Consider the following 24874-nt stretch of genomic DNA (forward strand, 5'->3'; position numbering starts at 1 on the left):
AATATCCCCCATGCCCCCACCCCAATACCCCATGCATAGAGGGCTTTGGGGGTAGCTCTCTGGGGGGAAGGGACAGAGGCAGAGTCCAGAAAAGACACCCTCCTTCTGCCAATTCCCCATATCCCCCACTGCACAGACGTCCCCCTATGCCATCTCCCACCCCCCAATACCATGTGGTGTGGCTGGGGGTAGCTCACTGCAGGGGGAGACCACTCCCCAGCACCACACCCATCTTCCTCCAACAACCCCCACCACACAAAGACCTACCATCCTCCACCCCCAAATACCCCATGGGGCTTGGCAGGGTGAGAAGAGACACCCCTTTTCCCCACCCCCATAATACAGAGCAACCTCAGTTCTCCCAAATAGCCCCCAATGCCCATGATACTGCGGGAGGAGGGGTGTGGGGATATACCCCCTCCTTCCCTCCATTCCCACTGTGATACCCTCCCATCCCCCATTCCCTCTGCCGCCCCGTCCACCCCCCCCCCCGCTCTGCCTCAGCCCCCAGCGTGCCCATGTGGGGGGGAGGCTAGGTTGCTCATTGCAAGGGGGTGACAGGGAGTGGGGGCATCACGCCGAGACCCCCCTCCCCCACTCCATACCTTACGGTGCTCGGCGGGAGGGCAGCTGCACTGACACCCCGGCTCGGCCCCCCTCCCCTTGGGATCCCCCCAGCGCCGCTCGGAGCCGGAACCTCTGCCCAGTGGGTTCCCCCCCCCCCCCGCAGGCCCAGCCCGTCCCTCTCCCCCACGGACAGAGGGGCGGGCCAAGGAGCTCCGGAGGGGGGCGCTCTGCTGCCTCCCCCGGCCGGGCCCCAGCTGGGCAGCAGCGCGCAGTGCGCACCCGGCGGGGCGGACAGGGCAGGGCAATGAGACGGCGCCGGGGCTGCTGCCAGGAGATGCTGTCGCTGGAGGAGCTGAGCTTAAAGGGGCAGGAGCAGCCGGGTGTGTGCTCAGATGGCCATGGAGGCGGCGGGGGGAACCCCCCCCCATCCCGGGCCAGGGCCCCACAGGGGGCGGGGGTTAACCCCAGTCCCCGGGGGCCATGCGGTGGGTCGGAGGGAGGGGTTAACCCCAATCCCAGGGGTCCCAGGTGGGGAGGGTCTTGGGGGAGTTAACCCCGGGACCGGGGTTCCCACACATAGGGATTGTACACCCCCCCTTGCATTGGGCGCGGGGGTCTCCTCCCCTCCCCGGGGGAAAGGCTGCCCCATTCACTCACCTGGGTGCCGTGCAGAGCCAGACCCTACAGTAGCTGGGCTCCAGGGAGCGACGGAGGGGGGCTGAGTCTCCCGGCCCCTCCCAGTCCCGGTTGGATGCGGGGGGGGGGGGAGTTGCCTGGTGCACAGCTGGCTCTGTGCCAGCCCTCCCCCATCCAACCTGTCAGCCAGAGCCCAATTAACGGGAGCTTTCAATTAGCTCTGCCCCGCCAAACCCTGGTGCCGCCACCGCAGGCTTGGCACTGCACGGGGCCGCCAGCCAGCCAGCGTCCATGCCCGGCCTCTCCCAGCGGACGGCTGTAGGGAGGGGGGCAGGAGCACCAGCTGCAGGGGGAGCACCCAGCTGCTGCATTCCTGACCTCTGCCAGTAGGGGGTGATGTACACGGCCCTCTGTTGCCCTCTATGGTGTACACACACACACACCTAGACACACTTGTCTCACACAGAGAGCTGGGTTCGTTCTCTCCAGCAGGGGGTGACAGACACACATGGTGCCTCTCATGCACCCCCGTATCACACATTGTATCACACACACACTGTCACACCCCATCTCACACACATCCCTGTGTCTGTGTCTCATACACAAAGTGTCTCTCACACTCTGTCACACATAGTATCACACACACACTGTCCCACCCCATTTCACACGCATCCCCATGTCTGTCTTTCGTACTTGGACTGTCTCACACAGCATCACACGTGTCACACACACATTGTCCCACCTCATCTGATACGCATCCCCGTGCCTGTCTCCAGTACATGGACACTTTCACACACACACACACACACACACACACAGAGTTTCATCCCATCTCACATGCATTCCCATGTCTGCATCTCATACACAAACTGTCTCACACACCCCGTCACACACACTAGCTCACACCCTGTAACACCCCATTTCACACGCATTCCCATGTCTGTCGCTTGTACTTGGACTCACACACCACACATTGCATCACACACACACACTGTTTCACCCCTTCTCACATGCATCCCCCCATTCTCACATGTCTGTGTCTCATACACGAACTGTCTCACGCACCCTGTCACACACTGTAGCTCACACACTGTCACAGCCCATCTAACACACATCCCCTCTCTCCTGTCTGTATCTCGTACTTGGACTGCCTCACACAGCATCACACATTGTATCACACGCACACTATCCCACCCCATCTCACACACATCCCCGGCTGTCTGACATGTCACATGCTACCACACACACGTCTCTCGCACATTTGACACACGCCAGATAAAGCCACTGTCGCCCAGCCCAGTTGGTCCCTCAGCCCCCGTCTCCCTGCCCAGCGTGGGCAGTGGGGCCCAGGGTTCCGGGGGAAGGGGATGGATGGATGGAGTGGTACCCGCCCCAGCACCCCCCTCCCCCTGTATCACTCACTCACTCACTGGCTAGCAGCAGCAGCAGCAGCAGCGGCTCCTCCCTGCACTGGGATCCAGCAGACAGGTGAAGCCTCCTCCCTCCCTCACTCCTTCCCCCCCACCCCCCAGGATGGGGCAGCTGCTGGCCTGCCTTCCCCCCACCCCCCCTTGGCCCAAGAGCTGCCAGGAGCCTCCCCCCCTCCGCCCAGCCACAGCCAGAGGGAGCCGGAGCCTCAGGCTGCAGGAACTGCAGATAGCATGGGGGGGGGGGTTGTTAACCCTTGGGGGGGGAGCATGGAGGGGGGCAATGCACAGAGAGGGGACAGGCTGGAACCAGCATAGGGTACCAGGGGGACAGAGGTGGGGACACATCCCTTTGCCATGGGATTCTGGGATGATTTTTTAGGATAGAGAGGTTCCCCTTGCTGGGGGTTCCCTGGGATGGTGCAGCCCCCCAAGTCCCGCTGCACTGCTCCCTCCCTGGCCCCAGAGGAGGTGGCAGGACTCCTGGGTTCAATTCTCAGCTGCTCCATGTCCCTTCTCTGTGCCCATTTCCCCCCTGCAGAATGGGGTGGGGGCACTACTGTCCCTCTGCCTGCAGATGTCTGGGTTCTGTGTGGGGGCTGATGTAACACTCTCTCACCCTGAAGTGCTGGAGACCTGTACAGGAATGGGGTGTCTCCAGCCCAGACTAGCTTGGGAGCAATGCAGCTGCCAGACCCCCCGAAGATGGAAAGATGCAGGCAGGAGCTGCCTGGAGCTGAGGCAAGGAACTTTATTGGGGCCGGGGGAGACAGAGTTACATACAAACCCCAGAGCTGGGGGCTGGGGGGAAACTCCCTGCACTGCACCACCCCCTTTCTGAGGCACTTCTGCTGTGGCCCTCTCAAGGGGGATGACTCAACACAGTGGCTCCTCCAAACTTTGGGTGGGTGGACACAACCCGCCCTTTGATTCCCTGAGCCATGAAGAGAGGGCTTAACTCCCTTCAAACTGTGTGCGTGGGGGGGGGGGAGGAGGTGACAGAGATTCCAATTAACCCCATTCATTGAGCTGCCCCATTCCTTGTGTGCAGGGAGGGGGGCACTGAGCAGCTCTGAGCCCATTGAGCTTTAGTATCCACAATTTTTAGCACCTTAAGGAAGCCAGGTTGTAAAATAAATCCCAGAGGGTTACGCATGTCCAGCCTGTGAAGGGAACGGGGGAAGGACTCCCCTTCTCAGCCATAAGGTGCCACATAGCAGCTGGGAGCTCCAGGCAAGTTCAGGAATCTTTGTAGCGGGGGGAGGGGGACGGGGGGGCACATTTCTGCCACCCAAGCTGGAAAGAGAATGGAAAAGAATGTGAAACACAGAAATCATCATATTGGCACCCCCAATGCAAAGATGCAGCTGCCTCTGGGGTGGAGCTCAGGGGTGCATACAGGGGTTGCTCACCCAGCAGATGCTCTCAGACACTGGTGCCCATATCAGATTCAGCGGGATCCTCCTCCGGCTCAGCTTTGGGTGCCAGCTGGGCCAAGGGAGTGCTGCCCAGGAGCCCCCTCCGAAGGACATAGGGGCAGAAGGGGCCGGAGGGGATGTCAGCAAAACCTGTGGGTGGGGCACAGAGTGAGATTGGGGCTGAGTAATGTGGGGGCTGAGCTCTGCTAGGAGTGAGCCCCCATCCCGGACACCTGGGTCCCAATCTCTCACTCCCTGGGGGCTGGGAGCACTGCTAGTGGTCCCCCCTCCCTCCACTTTCGCTCCAATGTCCTGCTGGGGGGAAGGGCAGCTGCATGGGGAGGGATCAGAGCCAGAATCAGTACTGCACCCCTGCCCCTCCTTGCAGAGCTTAGAGCTGCTGAGCAGGATGGAAAATCAACTGGGGCGGCGAGGGGGCGGGGGGAAGAATTCCTAGCCGAGCCTGGGCACGGTCACTGGCTGCAGGTGGCGGGGGGTGTATGGGACTCTCATGTAGGCATAATCTGGGATGCCTCCCCCTACTCCCCTAGCACTAACCCTTCCAAATTGGGGCTTCCCCTGCCCTGTACCCCTCTGCTCTGTATCTCCTCCACTCCATACCCCCGAAAGTCTGCTGCTCCCCTTGCCCCATACCTCCTCCCTGAACCCCTCTGCTCCATAACCTGCCCCATAGTGCCCCTCAAATGCTGCCCATTCCATAACTCCCTGAACTGCCCCCCACACATCAGCACCCCCAGACATGGGCAGTGCCTACACTATGTGCCTGGTCCAGCCGCCCACCACGCACCTTTCATGACGACCTCAGGCAGCCCATAGGGCTCATACTGAGTGTGGTCGAAGGCTGCCGAGATGAGCTCCCTGTGCTGCTGGCCCGGCACCGGCCCCTCCGTCTGGGTCTGGGCATCCTGTGCCCCCGGCCAGGCAGTCCGGAGAACTGAGAAAGCGAGATGGGGATACAGATTAGGGGTCTGCTCCCATGACCCTCTGATGCCTGGGCCTCCACCCATGACCCCCTTTTCTCCAGTGACCCTCCCCAAATACCCAGGGCTCTCTCCCCCCATGATTCCCACAACTGCCCAGGCCCCTGCCCCCGACCTGCAGGCAGGTGCCACCCCTCCTCCCGAAAGGCAGTGCACCCCATTGATGCCCAGCCCCCTTCCCTTGCAGAGTTGGGGCAAAAGCCCTGATCTCAGCCCCCAAAACGAGCCAACGCTCCATGTCCCCCCCTTACCATAAGCAAGGTCTCCCTGGCCTCTGTCCCCTAGAGGTGCTGCAGTGGGGGTGGCTGAGGTCCCCTGATGCTGTCCGTCTCCAGTGGCAGGCATGGTACATTCCTCTCGGGCATGAGATTGCCACAGCGCCAGCTCAGCCTGCAGGGCCCGGTTCTCCTGCAGCAGATGGGACAGCACCTCCTCCAGCTGGGAAGAGACGGGGGTGGGGGAAGAGAAAGGAGACGGATCCTGTTATCCCAGTGAGAGCAGGGTTCAGCCCCAGAGAACCCCAGCCTGACCCTGGGGCAAAGGGGTGAGGGGGGTGACACTGAGACCAGTTTGGTCCAAGATGGAGGACACTGATGACAGATGGCTCATTGGGAAGGTGGAAGGGGTGGGGTGGGCTGTGGCATAGAAAGAGTAAAGGTGTTGTGGAAGGGGTGGCGCAGCCACGTGTTGGGGGTACGGGAACCCAAGTTTGGGGAGAATGGGGCAGGGGAACCCTGGGACAGGAGCTGGGGGTATGGGGCAAGGAAGCCCTGGGTCAGGCAGGGGTGCATGGGGGAGGGAATTTGGAGAACTGCCCTCCCCCAAGTTCACTCACCTGCTCCTGCACTCCAGCCTGGCCTGTCGACTTCTGTAGTTCCCACAGGATATTCTGCAGCTGTGCCCGCTCACTGTGCCAGGCCTGCTTCCCCGCCAGCAGGGGCAGGTCTGTGGAGGGATCCCACATCCTGCTAAACACAGCCAACTCCAGGGCACTGAGAGGCAACTCCGGGGGAAGGGGCAGCTCAGCAGGGGTGGGGGTGGCCAACCTTGGGGGGCCAGACTCTGGGGCTGTGGGAGACAGCTTAGAGGGGATGGCAGTAAGTGGCTCTGGGACTGTGGGAGGCAGCTCATGGGGGCTGGGCTCTGGGACTGTGGGGAGTGACTCAGGGGGGCTGGGCTCTGGGTCTGTGGGGGGTGGCTCAGGAGGGTTGGACTCTGGGACTGTGGGGGGCGGCTCAGCGGGGCCGGGCTCTGGGACTGTGGGGGGCGGCTCAGCGGGGCCGGGCTCTGGGACTGTGGGGGGCGGCTCAGCGGGGCTGGACTCTGGGACTGTGGAGGGCGGCTCAGCGGGGCCAGGCTCTGGAACTGTGGGGGGCGGCTCAGCGGGGCTGGGCTCTGGGACTGTGGGGGGTGGCTCAGCGGAGCTGGTGGCAGGTGGCTCAGGGGGGCTGGACTCTGGGACTGTGGGGGGCGGCTCAGCGGGACCGGGCTCTGGGACTGTGGGGGTTGGCTCAATGGGGCCAGGCTCTGGGACTGTGGGGGGTGGCTCAGCGGAGCTGGTGGCAGGTGGCTCAGGGGGGCTGGACTCTGGGACTGTGGGGGGTGGCTCAGCAGGGCCAGGCTCTGGGACTGTGGGGGTTGGCTCAATGGAGCCAGGCTCTGGGACTGTGGGGGGTGGCTCAGGGAGAGGGGTGGGAGGCTTCTCCCCACCCAGCAGCACCCGCAGGTGCCCCACCTCAGCCTCCAGCAGCCCGCGGACCCGGCCTGCTTCCCCCAGCGCCTGGCCCAGGCGCTCCAGCTCCCGCTCCCGCTCATACCCCTCAGTCAGCAGCTCTGCCACATGCTGGCTCTGGGCCTCACAGGCCAGTGCCAGCCGCTCTGTCTGCAACCCCAATGTCTCCTGGAGCCGCCGCAGCCGCTCCTGGGCCTGGGCCGCCTGGGCCTCTGCCTCAGCCTTGCCCAGGACCAGGGCCCTCAACTCCCCCCGCAGCACCTGCAGCTCTCCCACCTCCTGAGCATCCCCCCGAGGCAGGCCGGGCCCTGGTGCCCCCCAGACCTGAGCCTCCAACTCCACAGCCAGGGCCTGCAGTTCCCTCCCCTCCCCTTTGGCCGGGCTGGGCCCTGGTGCCCCATGCAGCTCCTGGGCCGCCTCCTTGCGCTGCATGGTGGCATCCTGGGCCGGCAGCATCTCGGCCAGTGCCCGGCGCTCCCCAGCCAGGTCCCAGGCGCCTTGGCGCAGCTGCCAGCAGGTTTCCAGCAGCCCCTTGCGCAGGCTCTCAGAGGCAGCCAGGCGCCGGCGCAGCCCCAACACCTCAGCCCTCAGGGCCTGCAGCTCTGGGGGGGGCTCTGGCTCCCGGCCCCGCTCCCCACCGGGCACCAGCTTGCCCACGGCTCGGGGACCCTGTGCTGAGGAACCTGGGGGAAAGACAAACAGAGCAGAGAGGGAGCGGTTAGGGGGACAAGGTGCCAGGGGGCTCCCCTGGGCCCACACTGGGCTGGTGCAGGGTACAGAGAGACCCCCAGACCTCCCCTGAGGCCCCCTATGGTCCCTGAGACACACACCCAGCCCCCTTCAAAATCCCCATACTCACAGACACCACCCCTCCCACCCATACACCTACTCCCCTGCAGGGCCCCCACCCCCGCCACAGCCTCAGGCCAAACATCCAACCTTGTCCACTGCCCCCCTTTCAGCATCCCCTCCTCCCCCCACCTCTGACCCCTGCTTTCCCCAGGCCCTGTCTTCTGCTCCCCAGCCTCACCCTTACCCCACTCCCCCATCTCACCTCTGACCTTCTCAGCTGCCCCTCGTTTCTCAGGCACCCGCTCCAGCCGGGAGGTGCTGAGGCTGCGCAGGACACAGCCTGGGGGGCGCCGCTCCCGTTCCGATCCCCCCAGGCCCTGCTGAAGACAGGTGTGTGAGTGACGTGGGCTGTGATAGGGCAGGGTGAGAAATGGGATATGGACCTTTCCCTGCCACAGGATGCTGGGACCCTTCTGTCCCTTGGCACCAACACCCCCCTCACCTTATTTGGTGGGCAGTGGAGGGGCGCAGGGATATCCGACCGGGTACCCTGCTGCTCCAGCACTTCCCGATGGTGCCTCTCCAGCTCTGCCAGCTCCTGCAACAGATGGGGTGATATGCATCATCACAACCACTGGAGCCCCAAGTGGGGGTGGAGGGGATCCAAGGGGCCCCCCTGTGGTGAGTGGGGTCTCAGCCTCGGGCCCCCTTGTAAGGCTGTTCTGGGCTGGGGAAGCACTTGGGTGTGGGGGGGGGTAGCTAGCCACAGCAGTGTGGGGGCTGTAGCACAGAAGGGGGATTGGTGCAGTAGGGTCAGGGGCCGAAGGGAGGGGAGGAGGGTGGCAGGGTACTGTTAGGAAGGAGGGGTTGTGCCAGGTGCAGGGGAGGGACTGTGAGGTGGGGATGGGATAAGGGGCCTATGCCAAGTTGGGGGGATTGTGCTGCAGAAGGGGGTAGCAGGGGGTGGGCCACGCAGCAGGGGTTCTCCCACCTGCCGGTGCTCCCTTTCTTGCTGCTCCAGGCGGCGCTGTGCGGCCCCTGCTCTCTGCCTCTGGCCTCTCAACTCCTCCAACAGCTGCTGCACCCGCCGTTCCAGGGCACTCACCTGGGGGGAACAACGTGTCAGACTTGGGCAAGTCCTTGAATGGCTCTGTGCCACCTATGGAGAACCAACACACACCCCAAGGGCTACATCCCTCACCTAGCCCCTCCAGAAGTACCAGTGTCCTGCTTGTTCACCACAGCTGGGGAGGGGAGGGGGGGAGAAGGGGACCTGCAGCAGGAATATGACTGGGGGCATGATCCCTCCCCTGTGGGGCTCCCTCATAGCGCCAGGACCAATCAGAGAGGGGGCCAGGAGGGCCATTTGGCCTGGGCCCCAAGCTCAAAGTGGGCCTCAAATTTAGACACTTGTTAATTTTTTGGCATTTGATAAGTTTCGCAACTTGTTTTTATGCGCATCCCTATCAGACCAAAATGTGACACACTCTCTCCACTTAGAGCTGCAGATTTAAGCAAATAAGAGATGTGATTTGGTAAAAGACATAATGTTTTTGTTAACTGATATGGATTTTGTCATATCAAAGAATAAAAAATGTTCATAAATATTAATAAAAATATATCAGTTCTGATGAGACAAGATTAGACCATGTGTCATGATTTTTTATTTTTATTACAGCTAGGGGCCTCAAAAGCTGGAAGTGGCCCGGGCCTCTCTGGACCTCTGAGAGGGCCTGCACAATGCCACTGAGACCTGCATCCTCTGCTCTAGGCCTCCCCACTCTGATCCCCGCAGCCCCTGTGCTCCAAGGACTAGAGCCCCACCTCGTGGCATCAGTCAGTACCGCACCCTGCAACATCTCCATGCGCCCCCCCTCCCCCGTGGCAGCAAGAGGTACTGCACCCTGCAGCAGTTCCATGCCCCCTAGGAGCAGCAGGCGGTACTGCACCCTGCAGCCGTTCCATGAGCCCCCAAGTGGCCCTTCCCACTCAGTATGAGGCTAACCCATTTTCCCTCTCGACTCTCCCATGCTCACCTTAGCAACTGCCTGGTCACGCTGCTCTGTGCACTGGGCCAACTCCTGCTGCACTGACTGCAGTCCCCCCCTCAACTCCCAGGCCTCCACGTCAGGGGGTCCGCGCCCTGGCCCTGCGGGGGAGAGGGTGGGGTGAGAAATGGCACTGCTGCCCTCAATGGCCTGGAGCCATTGCCCTCCTCTACCATCATGAGCCGTGTGGGCTTCCACCACTGGCACCAAGGACTGCCTTGGCCCCATAGTCTTTGAGTCTAATTCTTTCCACCCCCGCCACAGCCCTTGGCTCATCCCCCTCCCCAGCCATTACTGGACACCAGCCCCAGTTCTCTCCTGTGCAGACCCTGGACATGGCACCCTCCCCACCCCTGTATATGTCTTGAGCCCAGCTCCTCCTGCAGTCCTCAACCAGTTCTCTGCATTCCCCCCAGACTGGACATCAGCCCCTGTGTAACCAAGTTACCCAGAATGCTTAACTCTCAGGACCCGGAGGTCAGCCTGGATCTCAGGGGTGAGAACAGGGGGGTTTTCCCCTAATGCCCCTCCCCTGCCCCAGCCCTTCCCAGGACCCATCCTGATCCCCACTATAGGGAGGGCAGGGTCAGGTTGGCGGGCTTGGTGACCTGCTTACAAGGAGAAACCGCCATAGCTAGGTTGGGCATGAAAAGTCTCTCCCAACCTCATTGCAGTTTTACCTGAATTCTCCTCTCTAGGTTCCTCCCTATGGGATGGGATCCTCTGACTGTCTTCTGTGGGGGCAGGGCCACCAGGAGGGACACTGTGCCAGGCAGCCCCTCGATGTATGAGCGGCTCCTCCCCCAACTTGGGGCTGCTGGGCTGCAACTGGAGAAGGGGCGATATGGGGGTGAGGGATACAGGCCTTTACTAAATGCACCCAAGTTGTATGGGGCAGGGGCTGCAGCTCAGGAGTGAGGGGCACCAGCAGATCAAGGTGGGAGAACTCAGGCCTGGGATACCAGGGGGCTGCAGGTTGGGATTGAGGAGCATTGGCAGAGCTGGTGTGCGGGAGCCTGGGGCTGGGAGTCAGGACTGAGGGACACTGGCCGAGCTGGAGGTGGGGGAGCCTGGGGTGGGATGGTGGGGGCTGGAGGTTGGGGTTGAGGGGCACCCTCTGTACTCACTCTCATGCTGGGTGTTCGGGGTCTGTTCTCTAGCCTGGGGTTTTGCTCCCAAGTGCCCAGCTCAGCCCCTGTGGGGAGACAGACCTGTCAGCTCTGCAGGGCCGATGATCAACTCCCCAAGGGGATCCGACTGTTCCCCCCCACCCCCTCCTCAACAGTCTGTCACAAGCTCTAATTCCCCATCAGCCTGGGATGGGAATGAGCCCCCCTCCCTCCTGCCCTCCTTACCTTCCTTCTGGGGGGCCCAGCAATGGGTCAGGTGGGTGCTTGACCGCAGGTTATCCAGCTCTGCCTGGCACCTGGGGGACCCCAGAGAGAGATTAGTGCTGCTTGCCCAGTGGCCCCTCATACCCAGCCTCAGTGCCCTCACCCCAACACTACTTCACTCAACCCCATCCTGCACCCTGCACAGTGTTCCCCGACCCCAACACCACAAACCACTCCCCGTGGTGCCCCTCGTCATCCCCTGGGCACCCTCCCCCACTCTCACTCTGCCCCCTGCCACCACTATCCCAACACTGTACCTCCCAGATTCCCTCACCTTTCCCCAGGCACCCCACCCCCACATCATACCATCCCTACCCCAACAATATCACCTACTGCACCCACACATCCCCTCGCCTTCCCTTGGGCAACACCCAACCCTGACCTTTAGATACCCCTGTGTACTTCCTCCACCTGCTCCTGGGCAGCACCCCACTTAGTGCTGTCCCCCGACCTGTCTCAGGCAGTGCCCTCCCTCAGTGCCAGGCACCACAGCCCTCTAACACCCCCCATCGTCTCGCTGGCATTCCCATTCCCCAGCTGGTACCTCCGCAGCTCCTCCTCCAGCTCCTCAATGCGCTGAGCGGCCCGGCCCAGCTGCCCCTCCAGCTGGCTCAGCTGCGTCCCCTTGGCCTGGAGCTCCCGGCTCAGTCGCTGGTGCTCACGCTCCTGCTGCTCGCAGGCCTCAGCCAGGTCCCGCCGCTCCTGGGCCAGCAGCACCCATGTGCCACGCTCCTCCTCATGCTACAAGGGATGGGGTGTGAGTGTGCAAGGCCAGGAGGAGAGGCCCAAGAGTGCACAGCCCAGAGGTGTGTGCACCGGCTGGGGGCATGAACTGGGCATGGAGACACGAACTCTGCTCTGGCCCAGGGCAGGGAGAACTGGCTGGCTCAGGGGGCATGGGCGAATGCCCTGCAGCACAGCCATTGACTCAGCCATAGTGGTGCTTGGCCTGCTGGGAGCCACAGGCTGCCCTCCCTGAGTGCCACCCCCCAGCAGGGTGAGAATGGGTGTGGGTGCCACCCATATACCTTCTGCCTCTGCTTGTGTAGCGCGGCCTCCAGTGTGTCCAGCTGTGCCTGCTTCTGGAGCCGCTCCTTGTGGGCCCACTCCAGGCGCTGCTCCAGCTCCCTCACCCCCTGCAGTGCCCGTGCCGGCAGCCCCTCCTGCCAAGTCTCGCCCGGCCAGCTCATGGCGCCCTCTCCTCTGCCCAGGGCCAGCCCCCTCCAGCCCCTGCTGCTTGCTCCAAGGACAGACACTGCCGGGATGCAGCAGGGATTAGCAGGGATTAGGCATCACAGCCCAGAGAGAGCCAGAGCACTAGGGGGCGCTGGGCTGCAGGGAGAAGGGTGGGGGGCACTGGGCCTTAGGAAGCAGGGCGGGGACACGTCAGGGGGCGATGGGCTGCAGGAAGCGGGGTGGGGATGCGTTAGGACAGCCAGGCCGCAGGGAGAGAGGTGGGGGGCGTTGGGCTGTAGGGAGCAGGGTGGGCACTCAGCAGGAGGCACTGGGCCGCAAGAAGTGGGGTAGGGGCTCAGTAGGGGGCACTGGGCCGCAGGAAGCAGGCTCAGTGGGGGGCACTGGGCCACAGGGAACAAGGCCTGAGGTGGGATGGTGGCGCTGGGCCTCAGGGAGCGGGGCGGGGACTCAGCAGAGGGCACTCGGCCACAGGGAGTGGGGCAGGCCTCGGGGGGCGGGGGGAGGCACTGGGTTGCAGGGAGTGGGGTAGGGCTTGGCGGGGGGCACTGGGCCACAGGGAGTGGGGCAGGGGCTCACCAGGAGCACTGGGCTGCAGGGAGCGGGGCAGGGCTTGGCGGGGGGCACTGGGCCACAGGGAGTGGAGCAGGAGCTCAACAGGTGGCGCTGGGCTGCAAGGAGCAGGGCAGGGGCTCAGCAGGGGGTGCTGGGCCTCAGCAGGGGGTGCTGGGCCCCAGGGAGCAGGGCAGGGGCTCAACAGGGGGTGCTGGGCCCCAGGGAGCGGGGTAGGGCTTGGCAGGGAGCACTGGGCCATAAGGAGCAGGGTGCAGGGCTCGGTCAGTGCAGGGTGCTGGGCAGGGTTCAGCAGGGGGTGCTGGACCTCAGGGAGTTGGGACTGGAGGGTTGGCAAGGGGTGATGGGCCATAGACAGCGGGGCAGGGCTCAGCAGGAGGTGCTGGGTCGCAGGGAGCAGGGTGGGGGGGTGCTGGGCCATAGGGAGCAGGGCAGGACTTGGCGGGGGGCACTGGGCTGCAGGGAGTGGGGCAGGGGCTCAGCAAGGAGTGCTGGGCCATAAGGAGCAGGGTGCAGGGCTTGGTTAGTGTGGGGGGCAAGACTCAGCAGGGGGTGCTGGGCCTCAGAGAGCAGGGCACGGCAGGGCGGGTGGGTGCGTGCTGTGCTGTAGGGAACAGGGCAGGGGGCCACAGGGAGCGGGATGGGGGACGCTGGGCCACAAGGAGTGGGGCGGGGGTTCAGCAGGGGATTCTGGGCTGCAGGTCCCTGGGCCACAGGGAGGGTTGAGCAGGGTTGGGGGCTGGGCCACAGGAAGTGCTGTTTTTCATAGGGGTGACTCCATTCCAGGCCCCCAGCCCGCCCCCTCCCTTCAGCAGTTTCCCTTGCAAACAAGATTTCCTTCCCATCCTGTCCTTCACTCTTGTGCTTTTATTGCATGACTCCAACCAGCTGCCCCACCCCATCCGAAAGCAGAGAATGGAACCCAGGCATCCTGCCTCCCAGTGCTCCCTGCTTGAACCCAGCAGAGCACACTCCCCACCCCTGCTCAGAAGCAGCTAGGCCTTGTTAGCCTCCCTGCAAGCCAGCCCGGGGCAGTTATAAGGAGGAGCTGGTTTTATAGAGGCTGCTGGAACAACGGGCAAGGTCAAGGAAGCTGAGGGAGTTCTGCCTGTGTTTGTTCAGCTAGGCCCAGAGGGCTTGGGGCGAAGCTGGCTTTCTGAGACATCAAGGCCAGGCACACCTGTTATGACCCTCTCCCCTCCAAGAGCCAAGATAGAAACCAGGAGCCCAGGCTTCCAGCCCCCATTGCAAGTGCTGCAACTGCATCAATCTAGGCGTTGACAAAATGTGTGGGGTAAACATGGAGAAAGGGGCAGGCCTCAGTCAGGCAGAGAACCCAGGTATCCGGGACAGGGCTTGCCTCGGAACCCAAGAAACTAGGGCAAGAGCTGGTCCTCAGTGACCTCTAACCCCTGCGCCTGGCTGAGCTGGCTCTAGCATTGGATCAGCTTATGGAGGGATTAGCAGGGGCAGGCAGGGTAACAGCACCTGCCCTGCGGTGGAGGAGGAACAGTGCCACTCCTGCAGGGCGAGAGGCAGAAAGGATTAGGATGGGCAATATAAAGGGGGGCTGAGATGGAATAAATACAGGGCAGCTCTGGGGGCAATGCTCCTCCCAGACTAACAGGCAGCTCCAGCCACGTGGGGAGGGTTGCCAGGGCATGGCTCTCTTCCCCACCTATGCTGGGCCAATGTGGGGACAGGTTGCTGATTAACCCCATCAGGATGGGGGTTTAAAGTCCAAGGAGTGAGGGTAGCCATGTAGCCCAGTCACACACATTGCTTGTGCCAGCCAACGGGGGGTGGGGCGCCGGGGAAAACTACCTGCTGCAGCTCATGCAGTCTGTAGCAGAGCTTGGAACAGAACCCAGGAGTCCTGGCTCCCAGCCCCCACCCTACTCTAACCACTAGACACCACTCCCCCTCCCAGAACTTGGAACAGAACCCAGGAGTCTTGGCTCTCAGCCCCAACCCACTCTATTCACTAGACTCCACTCTCCCCAAGCTGGGAGCCACCAAGGAGTCCTGGCTCCCCGCACCCACAAAAGCCACACACAGAGGCTGTGCCACAAACACAAACCTTTTATTGAGCCTGGGGTGGAGGGACAGGACAGCACCAAAGCCTTGGGATGCGAGGGCAGCGCTGGGGAGAGCTCTCGGAGAAGCCAGGAGCTGGCGTGCATCGGAGGGCACGAGCTGGCACCTGAGCCACAGTCTGGCACCCCACGACAGCGTGACCCCCCAGGGATGGTTCAGCTGTAGGCATGAATCCAGAGGGGCAACTCCTGACATGCAATGCTGCAGCACATTCAGCGGCAGAGGGAGGAAACAGTCCATTCTTCCTTTGTCCCACGGGGGGACACTGGGATCCCTGCCCAAACTGGCCTGCGCCCTCAGAGGCTGCAGCGTGTGGGGTGGTGCCAGAGCCATCCCTGTGCAATGGGGGGGCGCGGTTTGGTTGGGGAATGTTCAGCTGGAGGGTGCACAGAGCTGGGTCCCCTCCACTTCCTGCACTCTGAACTCATCCCTCCACATCCCACCGCCCTCCACACTGTCGAGTCCTCGTGCCCGCATTTCACCAACGTCCTCCTGTGACGCACGGGGTGGGGGGGCACCTATGTTTGCGGGGTGGAGTAGAGGCTGTGGTGATGGCTGGCCTGCACAGTGACCTGGGAGAAGAGCAGGGGGGTTGTGGGGGGCTGCCCCCCCAGCCAGTCCGGATCCCTCCCTGTCCGGCCAATGGCTCCATACCAGCTGCCGCTGCCCAGTCGGCCTGCCAGGCTGCAAGGCAGAGGGGGGGAGTTACATGGGGTGGGGGATCCACCCCCAAAGTATCATCCCCCCCATCCCACTCCCCAGAACAGGGTCCCCCCCATCTGCCCCACCCCACCCCACCCCATGCAGAGCCCCAGCAGGCACAAATCCAGAGGGGTTAGCTCCCAGCATGCAGTGCTCCAGCACCCCAGCAGTGAGACCCCATTGGGGGTCAGTTCTCCTCCATGGGCCTTAAACCGCATTGGAGGGAGGAGGACCCTGGGGCTCCCTTCCCACCCATTTAGTCTCCCCCCGGGGAGGGGCTCGCTCTGGTACTGCCTGGGGGACTGGAAAGTTGGGGGGGTTACCTGCTTCCCTTCCTGCGGGGGGGCCCCTCATTCTCATACTGCCCGGGGTGGTCGAAGAAGTAGGACCGGGAGCCCCCGAGCTGCCCATTGATGATGTGATTGGCGCTCTGCCAGGGGGGTGGAGGAGAGAAGAGAGAGGCTATTACTGGAGGGGGGAGGCCAGGTTTCTCTTCACAGCCCTCCCCCTTCCCCAGGTGGTTGCAACCCACCAGGCTGACCCACAGGACAAAGGCTGTTCTGTGAGGGTGTGTGTGTGTGTAGATCCCCCCTACCAGGTTGAGGCCTGCGACACCTTGTGGGGTCCCCCACTCCTATCAGACCTGCCCCCCACCTGCTGTGCTGTAACAGTCCTGCCCCACAGAGGAGGAGGATCCCCTATATTGCGCCAGCACACTGTGCCATGAGGAGTGGGTTGGGGAATCCCCCATTGCTGGGCGGCACACTGTGGGGGGTGGGCCCTTCCTGACCCCAGAAGCTGCTAACTGACATCTCAGCAGGCTACGCCTCCTCCTCCCCAGCCTGGCATAACAAGTGGACCTGCAAACCCACCCTGACTGCGAGAAGGGAGCGCAAGCTCAGAACACGTCACAAGAGCTGGGGCCAGAAAATGCTGACAGGAAAGGAGCAAACGGAGCAGTAGGCCAACAGATTTAACACAAGGGCTGCTAAACAGAAGACTTGTCGGCCCAGAAATCAAGGGACCAAAATGGATGTGTTGGAAATTAGACCTAACTGGTGGACAAAATACCGAGGGGCTGGGCTGTCCTGACCCTCACTCCCTTCTGGGGCCCTTCAAAGAAAAGACTTTGGGGACGGAAGAAACAGGCTGATAACACCAAGGGACTGAGACAGGAGACCAGGAAGAGGCTGGCTGCTCCCCCATCTCCTGGGACCTCTGGATCCACCATGACACCGTTGGGCCTTTGTCATCCTGACCCTAGGAGATACTTTCATCAGACCGGGAAAAAGACGGACCCAGATGACATCTCCACCAGCTTTATTAAATCCAAACACCTCCTGGGAGACAGACTGTCACCCCACCCCATGCGTCCTTCTCCTCTCCCCCTCCCCCATTATTTCTTCTCTTTCCCCTCCCTCTCCTTATGCCTCCTGTCTAATGAGTGGCTGGCTTAGCCAGCCCACACTGCATATTTTGCAACTCTGCCACACACCTATGACCAAAGAGGCAGCTCAAAGCAGTGGCCTGAGGAGCCCGGAGCAGCTGGGGCGGCCCTGTGCCCAGCCTGTGTTTCTCCAGCAGAGAGGCTGCAGGTGAAAGTCGGCTCCACAGAGGGCACGTTTCTCACTTGGCCGGGAGTTTTAATTTCCTATTGTGTGTTTGTCTTGTTTTGTTTTCTAGGGACCAGGGTGGGACCTTAGCAACGACAGCAGCCCAACCTGTCTGAACTAATTTCTGCTCCCCACCACGGGGCATTATTACACCTTTACTGGCACCTCAGAGGCCGCCAGACGGGTTTTGCCCTTCCAGAAACTCCCCCGTGAGGGGAACGGGCACAAGGGCTGCAGTTACAAGTCTGGCCTCTTCACATTTCAAACACTTTCACTGATTCGCCTCCCTTATCTGTATCTGGCACCCAAGGTTCAGAGGGTGTTTAATGGGGTGGCTGCCATGGGGCTGAGCAGACCAAGGTCTCTGTACTCAAAACCCCAATTAAACCTTGGTTAGAGCTAGACAGTGCCAGGGTCACGCAAACATCCTTGATTCTCTGTGTCCAGTTATTCCTCCAAAATTAACCCAGCAGGCCCTGCTCCACTCCCACAATCCTGTGCTCCCGCTGCCCCACTCACCAGGTCCTGGGGAGGGCGGTGCACCCGGAAGAAGCCCACCAGCAGGGCAGTTGGCAGCAGCTCCCACACAAAGAGGATGAGGCCAAAGACCAGGTATCCTTGGTCCCCCAGGTCAGTAATCAGATCCGCCTGGAGGGGTTGCAGGAGACAGTTCAGATTCCTTTGGGGGTCTGGCCACCAGCCCTGGGTGCCCCCTAAATCCTCACCAGCCAAAATGAGGCTCTGCAGAAAGGCTGAGGTGCTGCCCCCCAAGGACAGAGAGCAAACAGTGGGGAGAGATTGTGCCCAACTCCCCCAAACAAAGAGCTAAAGACACCAGTCTCCATGGAAGGGCAGCCCCACCGAGTCACCTAACCTTCCTGAACCACACCCTCCACCAAGTCCTGGAGCCTCCCCCCAACTATCCCCCATATGCACCATCCCCCCAGCCCTCTGGAGCCACTCACTCCCCTGGCTCCGCCACCTCCACCCCGCAACACCTTGCAGGCCCCCCCCCGCCTCTCCATCGGTGCCACCCCCCTCCCTGTCTGCACTGACCTGGTCTGAAACATTGTACCAGTCGTAGTCGAAGGAGTCCAGCCGGGTGTGGGAACTCAACGCCAGAGCCACCAGGTTGTAGCAGGCACGGCTGGCGTGCAGCAGCACCATGGTGCCACCCATGGCTGCTGTCTGGCACACTGTGGTGCCCTGGGGAGGGAGGGAGACAGATGCAGGCACCATTCCTGGGACCCAACCTCCCCAACCCATTCCCACAGGATTCCTATCAGGCCTGTGGGCCCCCCCCAACCCACCCAGGTAGCATGGTCTCTGGCCAGTGCCAGATGGCACCCCCCAGAGGTAAGCTCCATGTCCCATTCCCCCCAACCCTGGGGTCAGATTGGAGTCAGCGCCTCCGAGAGGTGAAGGGCCCCGTATACCATCCCTAACCCTGAGTCAGCCAGTGCCCCGGCTCTGGGGCTGGATTGGAGCCAGCGCTCCCTAGAGGAGAAGGATGTGTCCCACCTTGGCCTGCAGGTAGAGGCTGGTGCTTGGTGAGCCGCGAGCCACGAGGCAGAGGCAGAGAGCCAGGGTGATCGCACCCAGCACGAAAAGTGAGTCGTTGATGAGGACACGGGTCAGCACCACGGCCCAGGGTTCGGCCCGCCCCATCCGCACCACAAAAGCACAGGCCACATTCACTGCCAGGAACAGCAGGCTAGCACCCAGGCAGGCCCCCCGCACAGCCAGCCTGCAGGAGAAACTGAGACTGGAGGGCCAGCCTAGAGACGTACTGCTCCCCTCCTGCCCTGGGGGGGCAGATCCACTCCGCCAGGTCCCTTCCACTCCCCACCAGCTCCCCTGCCCCGTCCTTACCCGATCCCTCTGCACAGCTCTCCCTCCTCCCCAGATCCCTCTGCCCCACTCAGTGCAGCTCTCCTACTCCATTCCCTGCCCCTCCCACTCTCCCCAGATCCCCTCCTCACCACAGTCTCCCATCCCTGCCCCTCCCTCATCTCTCCAGCTTCCCTCTCCTTCCCCCCAGCTCAATCCCCTAAGAAGCTTTGCTGCTGGGCTCAGAGGATGCTACTGGGGGGGGGGGGGAAGTGCCCACGCAGGGAGCCAGCCCAATCCCACTCCCCCCACCAGCCTTTGTTCCAGCCCTGCCCAGGAAAGGGGGGTGAGCACAGAGCCTCTATGCCCATTAGGCCAAAACCACCAGCACCAGGGAATGTGGGAGACGGAATCAGGCTGGGGGTGGGATGGCCCCATTTCAGCTGAGTGATTTCTGGGTTTTATCCCTGGGTCTGGAAAGGGAGGGGGTGTAGTGGGTTCCAGTGGTGGCAGGACACCTGAGTTCTATTCCCAGCTTGGGACGTGGAGGGCCTGTAAGTGACCGCATGGATATGGGGCGGGGGGGAGTGTGGGGAGATACTCACAGCCCTTTGGTCATGTTCGGGTGGTACTTAGCTTTAGCCTTGAACACCACCTAGGGAAGGGGGGGCAGAGTTAGGGTCACAGCCTAACGGGAACCTCCCCAACAATGCATGCCCCGCGCAGCATGGCTGAGGAGGCAGAGTCCAAGGGAGATGAGTTGCAAAACATCAACGAACAGAACATACCCCCCTAGCTCCCAACAAGCCAGACCCAGCTGTGGTCAGAGCGCACCAGAGCCAGCAGGGATGCAGGAAAAATTGGGGGCATGGCAGCAACCCCCCCATGTGCAGCCCCTCCACTCCAAAGGGAGAGAGGCTGGGTCTCTGAGGCCTGTTCATCCCCCACAAGACTCACCACTAATGCCAGGATTTCATTAGAGGCGAAAGGTCCCATATCTCATTCCTCACACCTCTCAACAAGCCAGTTCCCCCTCTCTCCTCCCCTCCCTGCCCTGTCTAGGACAGACTGGCGCAAGTGCACCCTAGAGGGGAAAGACCCTGTTTCCCATTCCTCAACCCCATAGCCAAATAGTCCCCTCCCTCCATTCCACTCCCTCCCCCTAACCCCCCAACTGATCTTCTGGCCCATGCTGAAGTCCTCTCCATGGGGCAGGGACCAGGCACTCAGCATAGCAGGACACAACTCTCTGGAGTCTGGACACTCCTATGACCCCATCACTGGGGTGTCTGGGCACCTCCACATATATTTACGCAAGCAGCATATGAAGGGAGTGGGGACTAGTGGGTTAGACAGCAGGTAGGGGGTTGGGAGTCAGGATTACTGGGTTCTGTCCTCAGCTCTGAGAGGGGAATTAGGTCTAGCGGGCTAGAGCCGGGAGCCAGGACTCCTGGGTTCTGTCCGCAGCTTTGGCAGAGGAGTGGGGTTTTGGTGGTTAGAGAAAGGGTTGGCAGCCAGCACTCCTGAGTTCCATCCCCAGCTCTGGGAAGTGCCAGGCAAGGAAAAGTGAAGTTGTGCGGAAACCTTAGTTGATGGCTTTTACTCACAGGGCTGAGCAGTGCAGCGCCCCCCCCCCTCCCCCCGATTACCTGGGCAAAGTAGAGGTTCATGAGCGTCAAGGTGAAGAACTGGAGGCAGACAGGGCAGCAGTACAGCAGCCAGTAGAGGAAGGGGCCCAGCTGGTTGGCCTTGAGAGTGTTCTTGAAGTAGAAGGAGAAGAGCGTGGTGCGGAGGGTGGCCCAGAGCAGGCAGAGGAAGAGGAAGACGGTCTGATAGCTGAGCTTCTTGTGCCGGTAGAGCAGCACCAGCCACAGCTGGGCATAGACTGAGAGGAAGAGCAGGGCGTACAGCGCTGTGTACAGCGCCGTGAGCCCCAGCTTGACGGCCGGGGGGAAAGCTGGTGTCAGGCGCTGGGCTGGCACAATCACCGTCAGATTGCTGGCAGCTTGCTCCATGCCCAGCCGTCTCTCTGAGGGGAGGGCGCGCGGACCCCAGCTAGAAGAGGGCTATGAGGGGAGGCATCCCCTGAGAGCCAGGGGAGGATATAGCAAGGCTGGTATGGAGAAAGAAAGGTGCCAGGGGGATGTGGATTGTAGCAGAGTGGGTTTGAGGGGCCAAGGGGGATGCCCTACTACAGCGAGAAACAGTTTATCCTGGGCTCAGGGGTGCTATTGCTGGGGGCACAGCTTGTCCTGGGGTATTTCCCTAGGGGAAATCTGTCTGTCTTGAGCAGGGGGTGCCAGTGCTATGGGGGGGCACAATGTGTCCTGGGCTGGGGGTACCGCTGCTGTCTGGGACAACAGCGTGTCAAGAGATCAATTCCCTTTCTGAAGTGTTGAGTCCAGCATGTAGGGAGGGAGAACCAGCTCCCGCGGATGTATGTGGAGGGGGGGGTCCAGCCCACCCTGGACACCCCCCCCCCACGACAGTTCCCCAACAGCAGCACCGGCTGTGGACATCACAGCCTCCTCCACAGGAAGGGGCAAAGTCCTCGGGCAAGAGAGGCCAGGGGGGGCCCGACAGGCTCAGGCTGCTTCATGGGGGGAGAGGGGGCAGCCCAGGTTAAAGGGCGATAGGGAGGACTTGGGCCTGCCGGGCGTGAGGGGAATGCCCCCAACCCTAATACTCCCCTTGTTCTATGGGGCTCTTCTCTGCTCCCTCCCCAGCCTCACTAGACACCAGGGTCTCCAGGTTACAGAGTCCCCCACTCCTTCTCCCCAGCCTGGGGGACCTCACTTAGGGGCTCCCCTCCCGCTGCGCCCCAGCACGAAGGTGCCCGGACTCCTGGGTCCCCCGACCCACCCCAATGGCGTATCCTCTTCAAAGGGTTCCTCAAAGTACCCCCAATTTGGGGGTCCCCTAACGCTCCCCCACTCCCTTTTCCCTCCCCCGGGTCCTCGGACGCCAGGGTCCCTCACCGCCTCCCACTAAGAGACCCCCGCCTTAGAGTCCTCGGACGCCTGGGTTTCGCAGCCTCGGCAGCGGCGATGACAGCAGCCGGCAGCGACTAGCTACGCGAAGTGCGTAACCTTCCCCACCCCCACGCTGGAGACGGCTCCACCCCCCGCGCAAGCGGCGTGAGGCAAATCGGGAAGAGTCCCGGCCATAGAGAACGAGACGTGAGGTCGGCGAGAGCGCCACTTCCTGCCGCCATCTTAGCTACGGGCAAATGAAGCGCTCCCACCCTAGTGACCCCTGAACAGCCCCCCAGAACCCTTGCACCCGCCATGTCACTCCCCCCAGCCCAGTGCCCGCCACCGCCTCTGCACTCCCCTGTGCCCCCACCCTAGCGCCCCCTTCAGCGACCACACCCCAGTTGCCCCGCTCGCGGGGAGATTGACGGGGTGGTTGGCGCAGGCAGCCTCATGAACTCGGGGCGGGAGACGGGGCCGACTGAGGTCACTAAGGGGCAGGGCTTCCCCCCCGTGATGTAGGGAATCTGTGATTGGGCACGGGTGGTGTCAGTCCCTATTGCCCGGGTGACTGTGGCTGGGTCCGCGATCCCGGGTGTAAATAGGAAGGATTGATTGATTGATTGATAGCATTCCCCCCCCCCCCCGCGGGTGAGTGAGGGAAGGGAAATCCCAGGAGCTGAGGGGGAGACTGGGGGGGCTGGAGGTGGGACGGGATACAACCCCAGGAGGGTGGGAGAGGGGAATCCCAGGTGCTGAGGGGGGTAGATCCCGGGGTGCGGAGGGGCCCTGTGAGATCAGGCAGTCCCGGGGGTATATGTCGGGGAGCCCCTTTTCCCGAGTGAGGGGCCCGGGGCTATGCAGCCCTTGACATCCCCGCCTTCTCTTGCAGCGCGGCGCCCGGGCGCCATGCCCCGCCCCTGAGCATGTTTCGCATCCAGGAGTTCCCGGACGAGGTGTTCCCGGGGCGAGGGAAGGAGTCGGCTGCTCCCCCGGAGTCGCAGCAGGCACACACGCCCGGCTCCAAGCAGCCAGGCACCCCCACAGCTGGTGAGACCCCTCCGCGTGCGGACTGGAGAGGGCAGCCCTAGTCTCAGCATGCTCATCCTCCCACCCCCGAGCATTGTCCACAATGGGGTCACAGATCTTTCCATGGGGAGGAGCTTCTGCCCCTTGTAACACACAGCTCGGGGGAGTCCCCCTCTCCTAGCTATCCCCTACGTGGGGCTTCCAGACCTTTCTGGGGGAATTCCCCATCCTCACAAAGCATTGCCCCTTCCCCACCAATGCCAGGGCTTCCAGCCTTCCCCTCCAGGTTTGTGGGTGTGTTTGGGTGTATCAGTCCCTGAACTCCAACCCCTCAATTTCTTCCCCCTGCCCCTCCAGAGCTGCGAAACCGGATAGGGTCAGACCCCCCATCTCTGGAGCCAGAAGTGCAGGATGAGCCAGGTGGGGCATTCCGGGCACGCTCACGCTCAGCCCCCCCCATCCTCTGGGCTGCCATGCGTTATGGGCGGGAGCTGCGCAGGATGAGTGATGAGTTTGACGTGGCGCTACAGGTGAGATGTGTTTAGAAGGGGCAGGGGGCACATGGAGAGGGGATGACCCCCATGGGAAGATGAAACAGGGGAGAAAGGAGGGCACAATCCCTGGGGGGCAGTTGCACTCAAACTGCCAACCCAATGGGCTCCCCGGTCTCAAGCCAGAGACCTGTGGCTGGCATTGGGAAGGGACCCATAAGATGCTGGGGACCGAGGGGCAGGGGTGGGGAGGATTTGGGAAGCTAAAAAGACTTCCTCACTCACCTCAGAGGAACCCTTCCAGCACCCACTGGAGGTGGGTCCATCCTTCTCTCCCCCACACACAGATTAGGTGGGGTGGCATTGGTCACCTGGCCAGGGCCATCAGCATGCAGTGCCCATCAGAGAGGCAGCCAGCTGGCTCACCCACACAAGGGAGGGGCAGGCATGGAGCACTGCAGAGGGACCAGGGAGAAAGTGGGGGAGCATCAGGGAGGGCAGTAGAGGCGGGGGGCTGCCAGAGGAGCAGTGGGGGGGGTGTTCATGGGAGGGCTTGCTATGTAGGGTCAGCATCTGCAATGGGAGGAGGCACTTGCAGGGGGGTGTCCCCACTGGGCTCTCACTGTCGCCCTCCCCCTCCAGGTGCTTCCACGCCCCAAGAGTGCAGGCACGACATCCCAGATGCACCAGGGGAACAGCTGGAAAGAGACCCTCCAGGCCTGGTTGGGGCACAGACCTGCCCGTGATGCCCCCCCTAGGAGCTCCAAGTGACTGCAGCCTCCCTGCTGGGGTGATGGAACCGAACTCTGCAGGATGCCAGTGTCTCCTGGGAGGAGGGCGATGTGGGGGAGCTCTGTATGGAGCATATTCCCCCAAACTCCCCCCTACCCAACCCTGGGGGTAGGCAGCTGCCTGTCTCTCCATAGGGTGACTCCTGACATATATCTCTGGGGGGACAGGGGGAAAGAGGCTGGGTTTTTTACACTATCCGGGGAAGCTGTAATAAAAAACAGGTATTTTCTATGGCTACCTTTATTAGTTTTTATTGCATCTCTGTTGTGGTGGTACAGCCACCGTCACAGGTGCCCCCCTTCCAAATCCTAGACACAGACACCTATGCTCCCCACTGCCTTCCCCGCCCCAGCCACACCGTCCCCGCAACCATGCACGCCTGCCACTGCGCTTCCCCACGGCAGCACTGCCTCCCCCATCCACAGCACTACCCTCCAGCCACACGCGCCTGTTACCCACTCCCCTTGTTTAGTACCACCCCCGGCCACATGCGCCTACCAACCAGTCCCCCTCCTGCAGTGTCCCCAGCCCCCCCGGCCACAGCCACACGCATCTGCCAGCCTGTT

General features: G+C 62.2%; 3 protein-coding genes across 7 annotated transcripts in view; 1 reads left to right on the forward strand and 2 right to left on the reverse strand.

Moving 5' to 3' along the window:
* KCNK4 (potassium two pore domain channel subfamily K member 4) overlaps positions 1-12331 on the reverse strand; it is a 21384-nt gene extending 9053 nt beyond the window's left edge. The window contains exons 1-13 of one of the 4 annotated variants that reach the window (XR_012669235.1): positions 11560-12331; positions 10977-11047; positions 10749-10816; positions 10302-10449; positions 9610-9722; positions 8565-8678; positions 8076-8171; positions 7836-7953; positions 5885-7464; positions 5301-5487; positions 4857-5003; positions 4043-4198; positions 3742-3926 (exon numbers count right to left, since the gene is read on the reverse strand). The gene's annotated coding sequence lies outside the window, so the exon portion shown is untranslated. Of the gene's footprint in view, positions 1-605; positions 709-1224; positions 1379-3741; positions 3927-4042; positions 4199-4856; positions 5004-5300; positions 5488-5884; positions 7465-7835; positions 7954-8075; positions 8172-8564; positions 8679-9609; positions 9723-10301; positions 10450-10748; positions 10817-10976; positions 11048-11559 lie in introns of those variants that run through there. The other 3 variants (XR_012669236.1, XM_048859432.2, XM_075130388.1) reach the window with 3 other exon arrangements.
* A 2515-nt stretch (positions 12332-14846) lies between these two features.
* GPR137 (G protein-coupled receptor 137) lies at positions 14847-22130 on the reverse strand. Of its 2 annotated transcripts, XM_048859431.2 has the most exons (8): positions 20674-22130; positions 19630-19679; positions 18716-18941; positions 18251-18400; positions 17714-17842; positions 16792-16841; positions 15905-16015; positions 14847-15563 (listed from the first exon to the last, which is right to left on the reverse strand). In XM_048859431.2, the coding sequence occupies exons 1-8, from the start codon at positions 21037-21039 to the stop codon at positions 15398-15400; spliced, it is 1248 nt and encodes a 415-aa protein (XP_048715388.1). In that variant the 5' UTR covers positions 21040-22130; the 3' UTR covers positions 14847-15397. The 2 variants fall into 2 exon arrangements, with proteins under 2 accessions (XP_048715388.1, XP_048715387.1); XM_048859430.2 differs by lacking the exon at positions 16792-16841 and having other exon boundaries at positions 15905-16011; positions 20674-22127.
* A 408-nt stretch (positions 22131-22538) lies between these two features.
* Positions 22539-24545, forward strand: BAD (BCL2 associated agonist of cell death). The gene is made up of 4 exons (XM_048859453.2): positions 22539-22647; positions 22889-23046; positions 23383-23555; positions 24159-24545. Exons 2-4 carry the CDS (start codon positions 22923-22925, stop codon positions 24285-24287), a joined length of 426 nt encoding a protein of 141 aa, XP_048715410.1. The 5' UTR covers positions 22539-22647; positions 22889-22922; the 3' UTR covers positions 24288-24545.
* The last annotated feature ends 329 nt before the right edge of the window (positions 24546-24874 follow it).

This window comes from Caretta caretta, chromosome 7 (genome assembly GCF_965140235.1).
Source record: "Caretta caretta isolate rCarCar2 chromosome 7, rCarCar1.hap1, whole genome shotgun sequence".
Taxonomy (NCBI): Eukaryota; Metazoa; Chordata; order Testudines; family Cheloniidae; genus Caretta; species Caretta caretta.

Coding starts and splice junctions, on each gene's coding strand:
- GPR137 (XM_048859431.2), bottom strand. CDS start 21,039: ATGGAGCAAGCTGCCAGCAATCTGACGGTGATTGTGCCAGCCCAGCGC. Junction 18,401..18,715: donor GCCTCTACCTGCAGGCCAAG/GTGGGACACATC, acceptor CTCCCTCCCCAG/GGCACCACAGTGTGCCAGAC. Junction 15,564..15,904: donor CCCCGCAGGAAGGGAAGCAG/GTAACCCCCCCA, acceptor TCTGCCTTGCAG/CCTGGCAGGCCGACTGGGCA.
- BAD (XM_048859453.2), top strand. CDS start 22,923: ATGTTTCGCATCCAGGAGTTCCCGGACGAGGTGTTCCCGGGGCGAGGG. Junction 23,047..23,382: donor GCCAGGCACCCCCACAGCTG/GTGAGACCCCTC, acceptor CTGCCCCTCCAG/AGCTGCGAAACCGGATAGGG. Junction 23,556..24,158: donor AGTTTGACGTGGCGCTACAG/GTGAGATGTGTT, acceptor CTCCCCCTCCAG/GTGCTTCCACGCCCCAAGAG.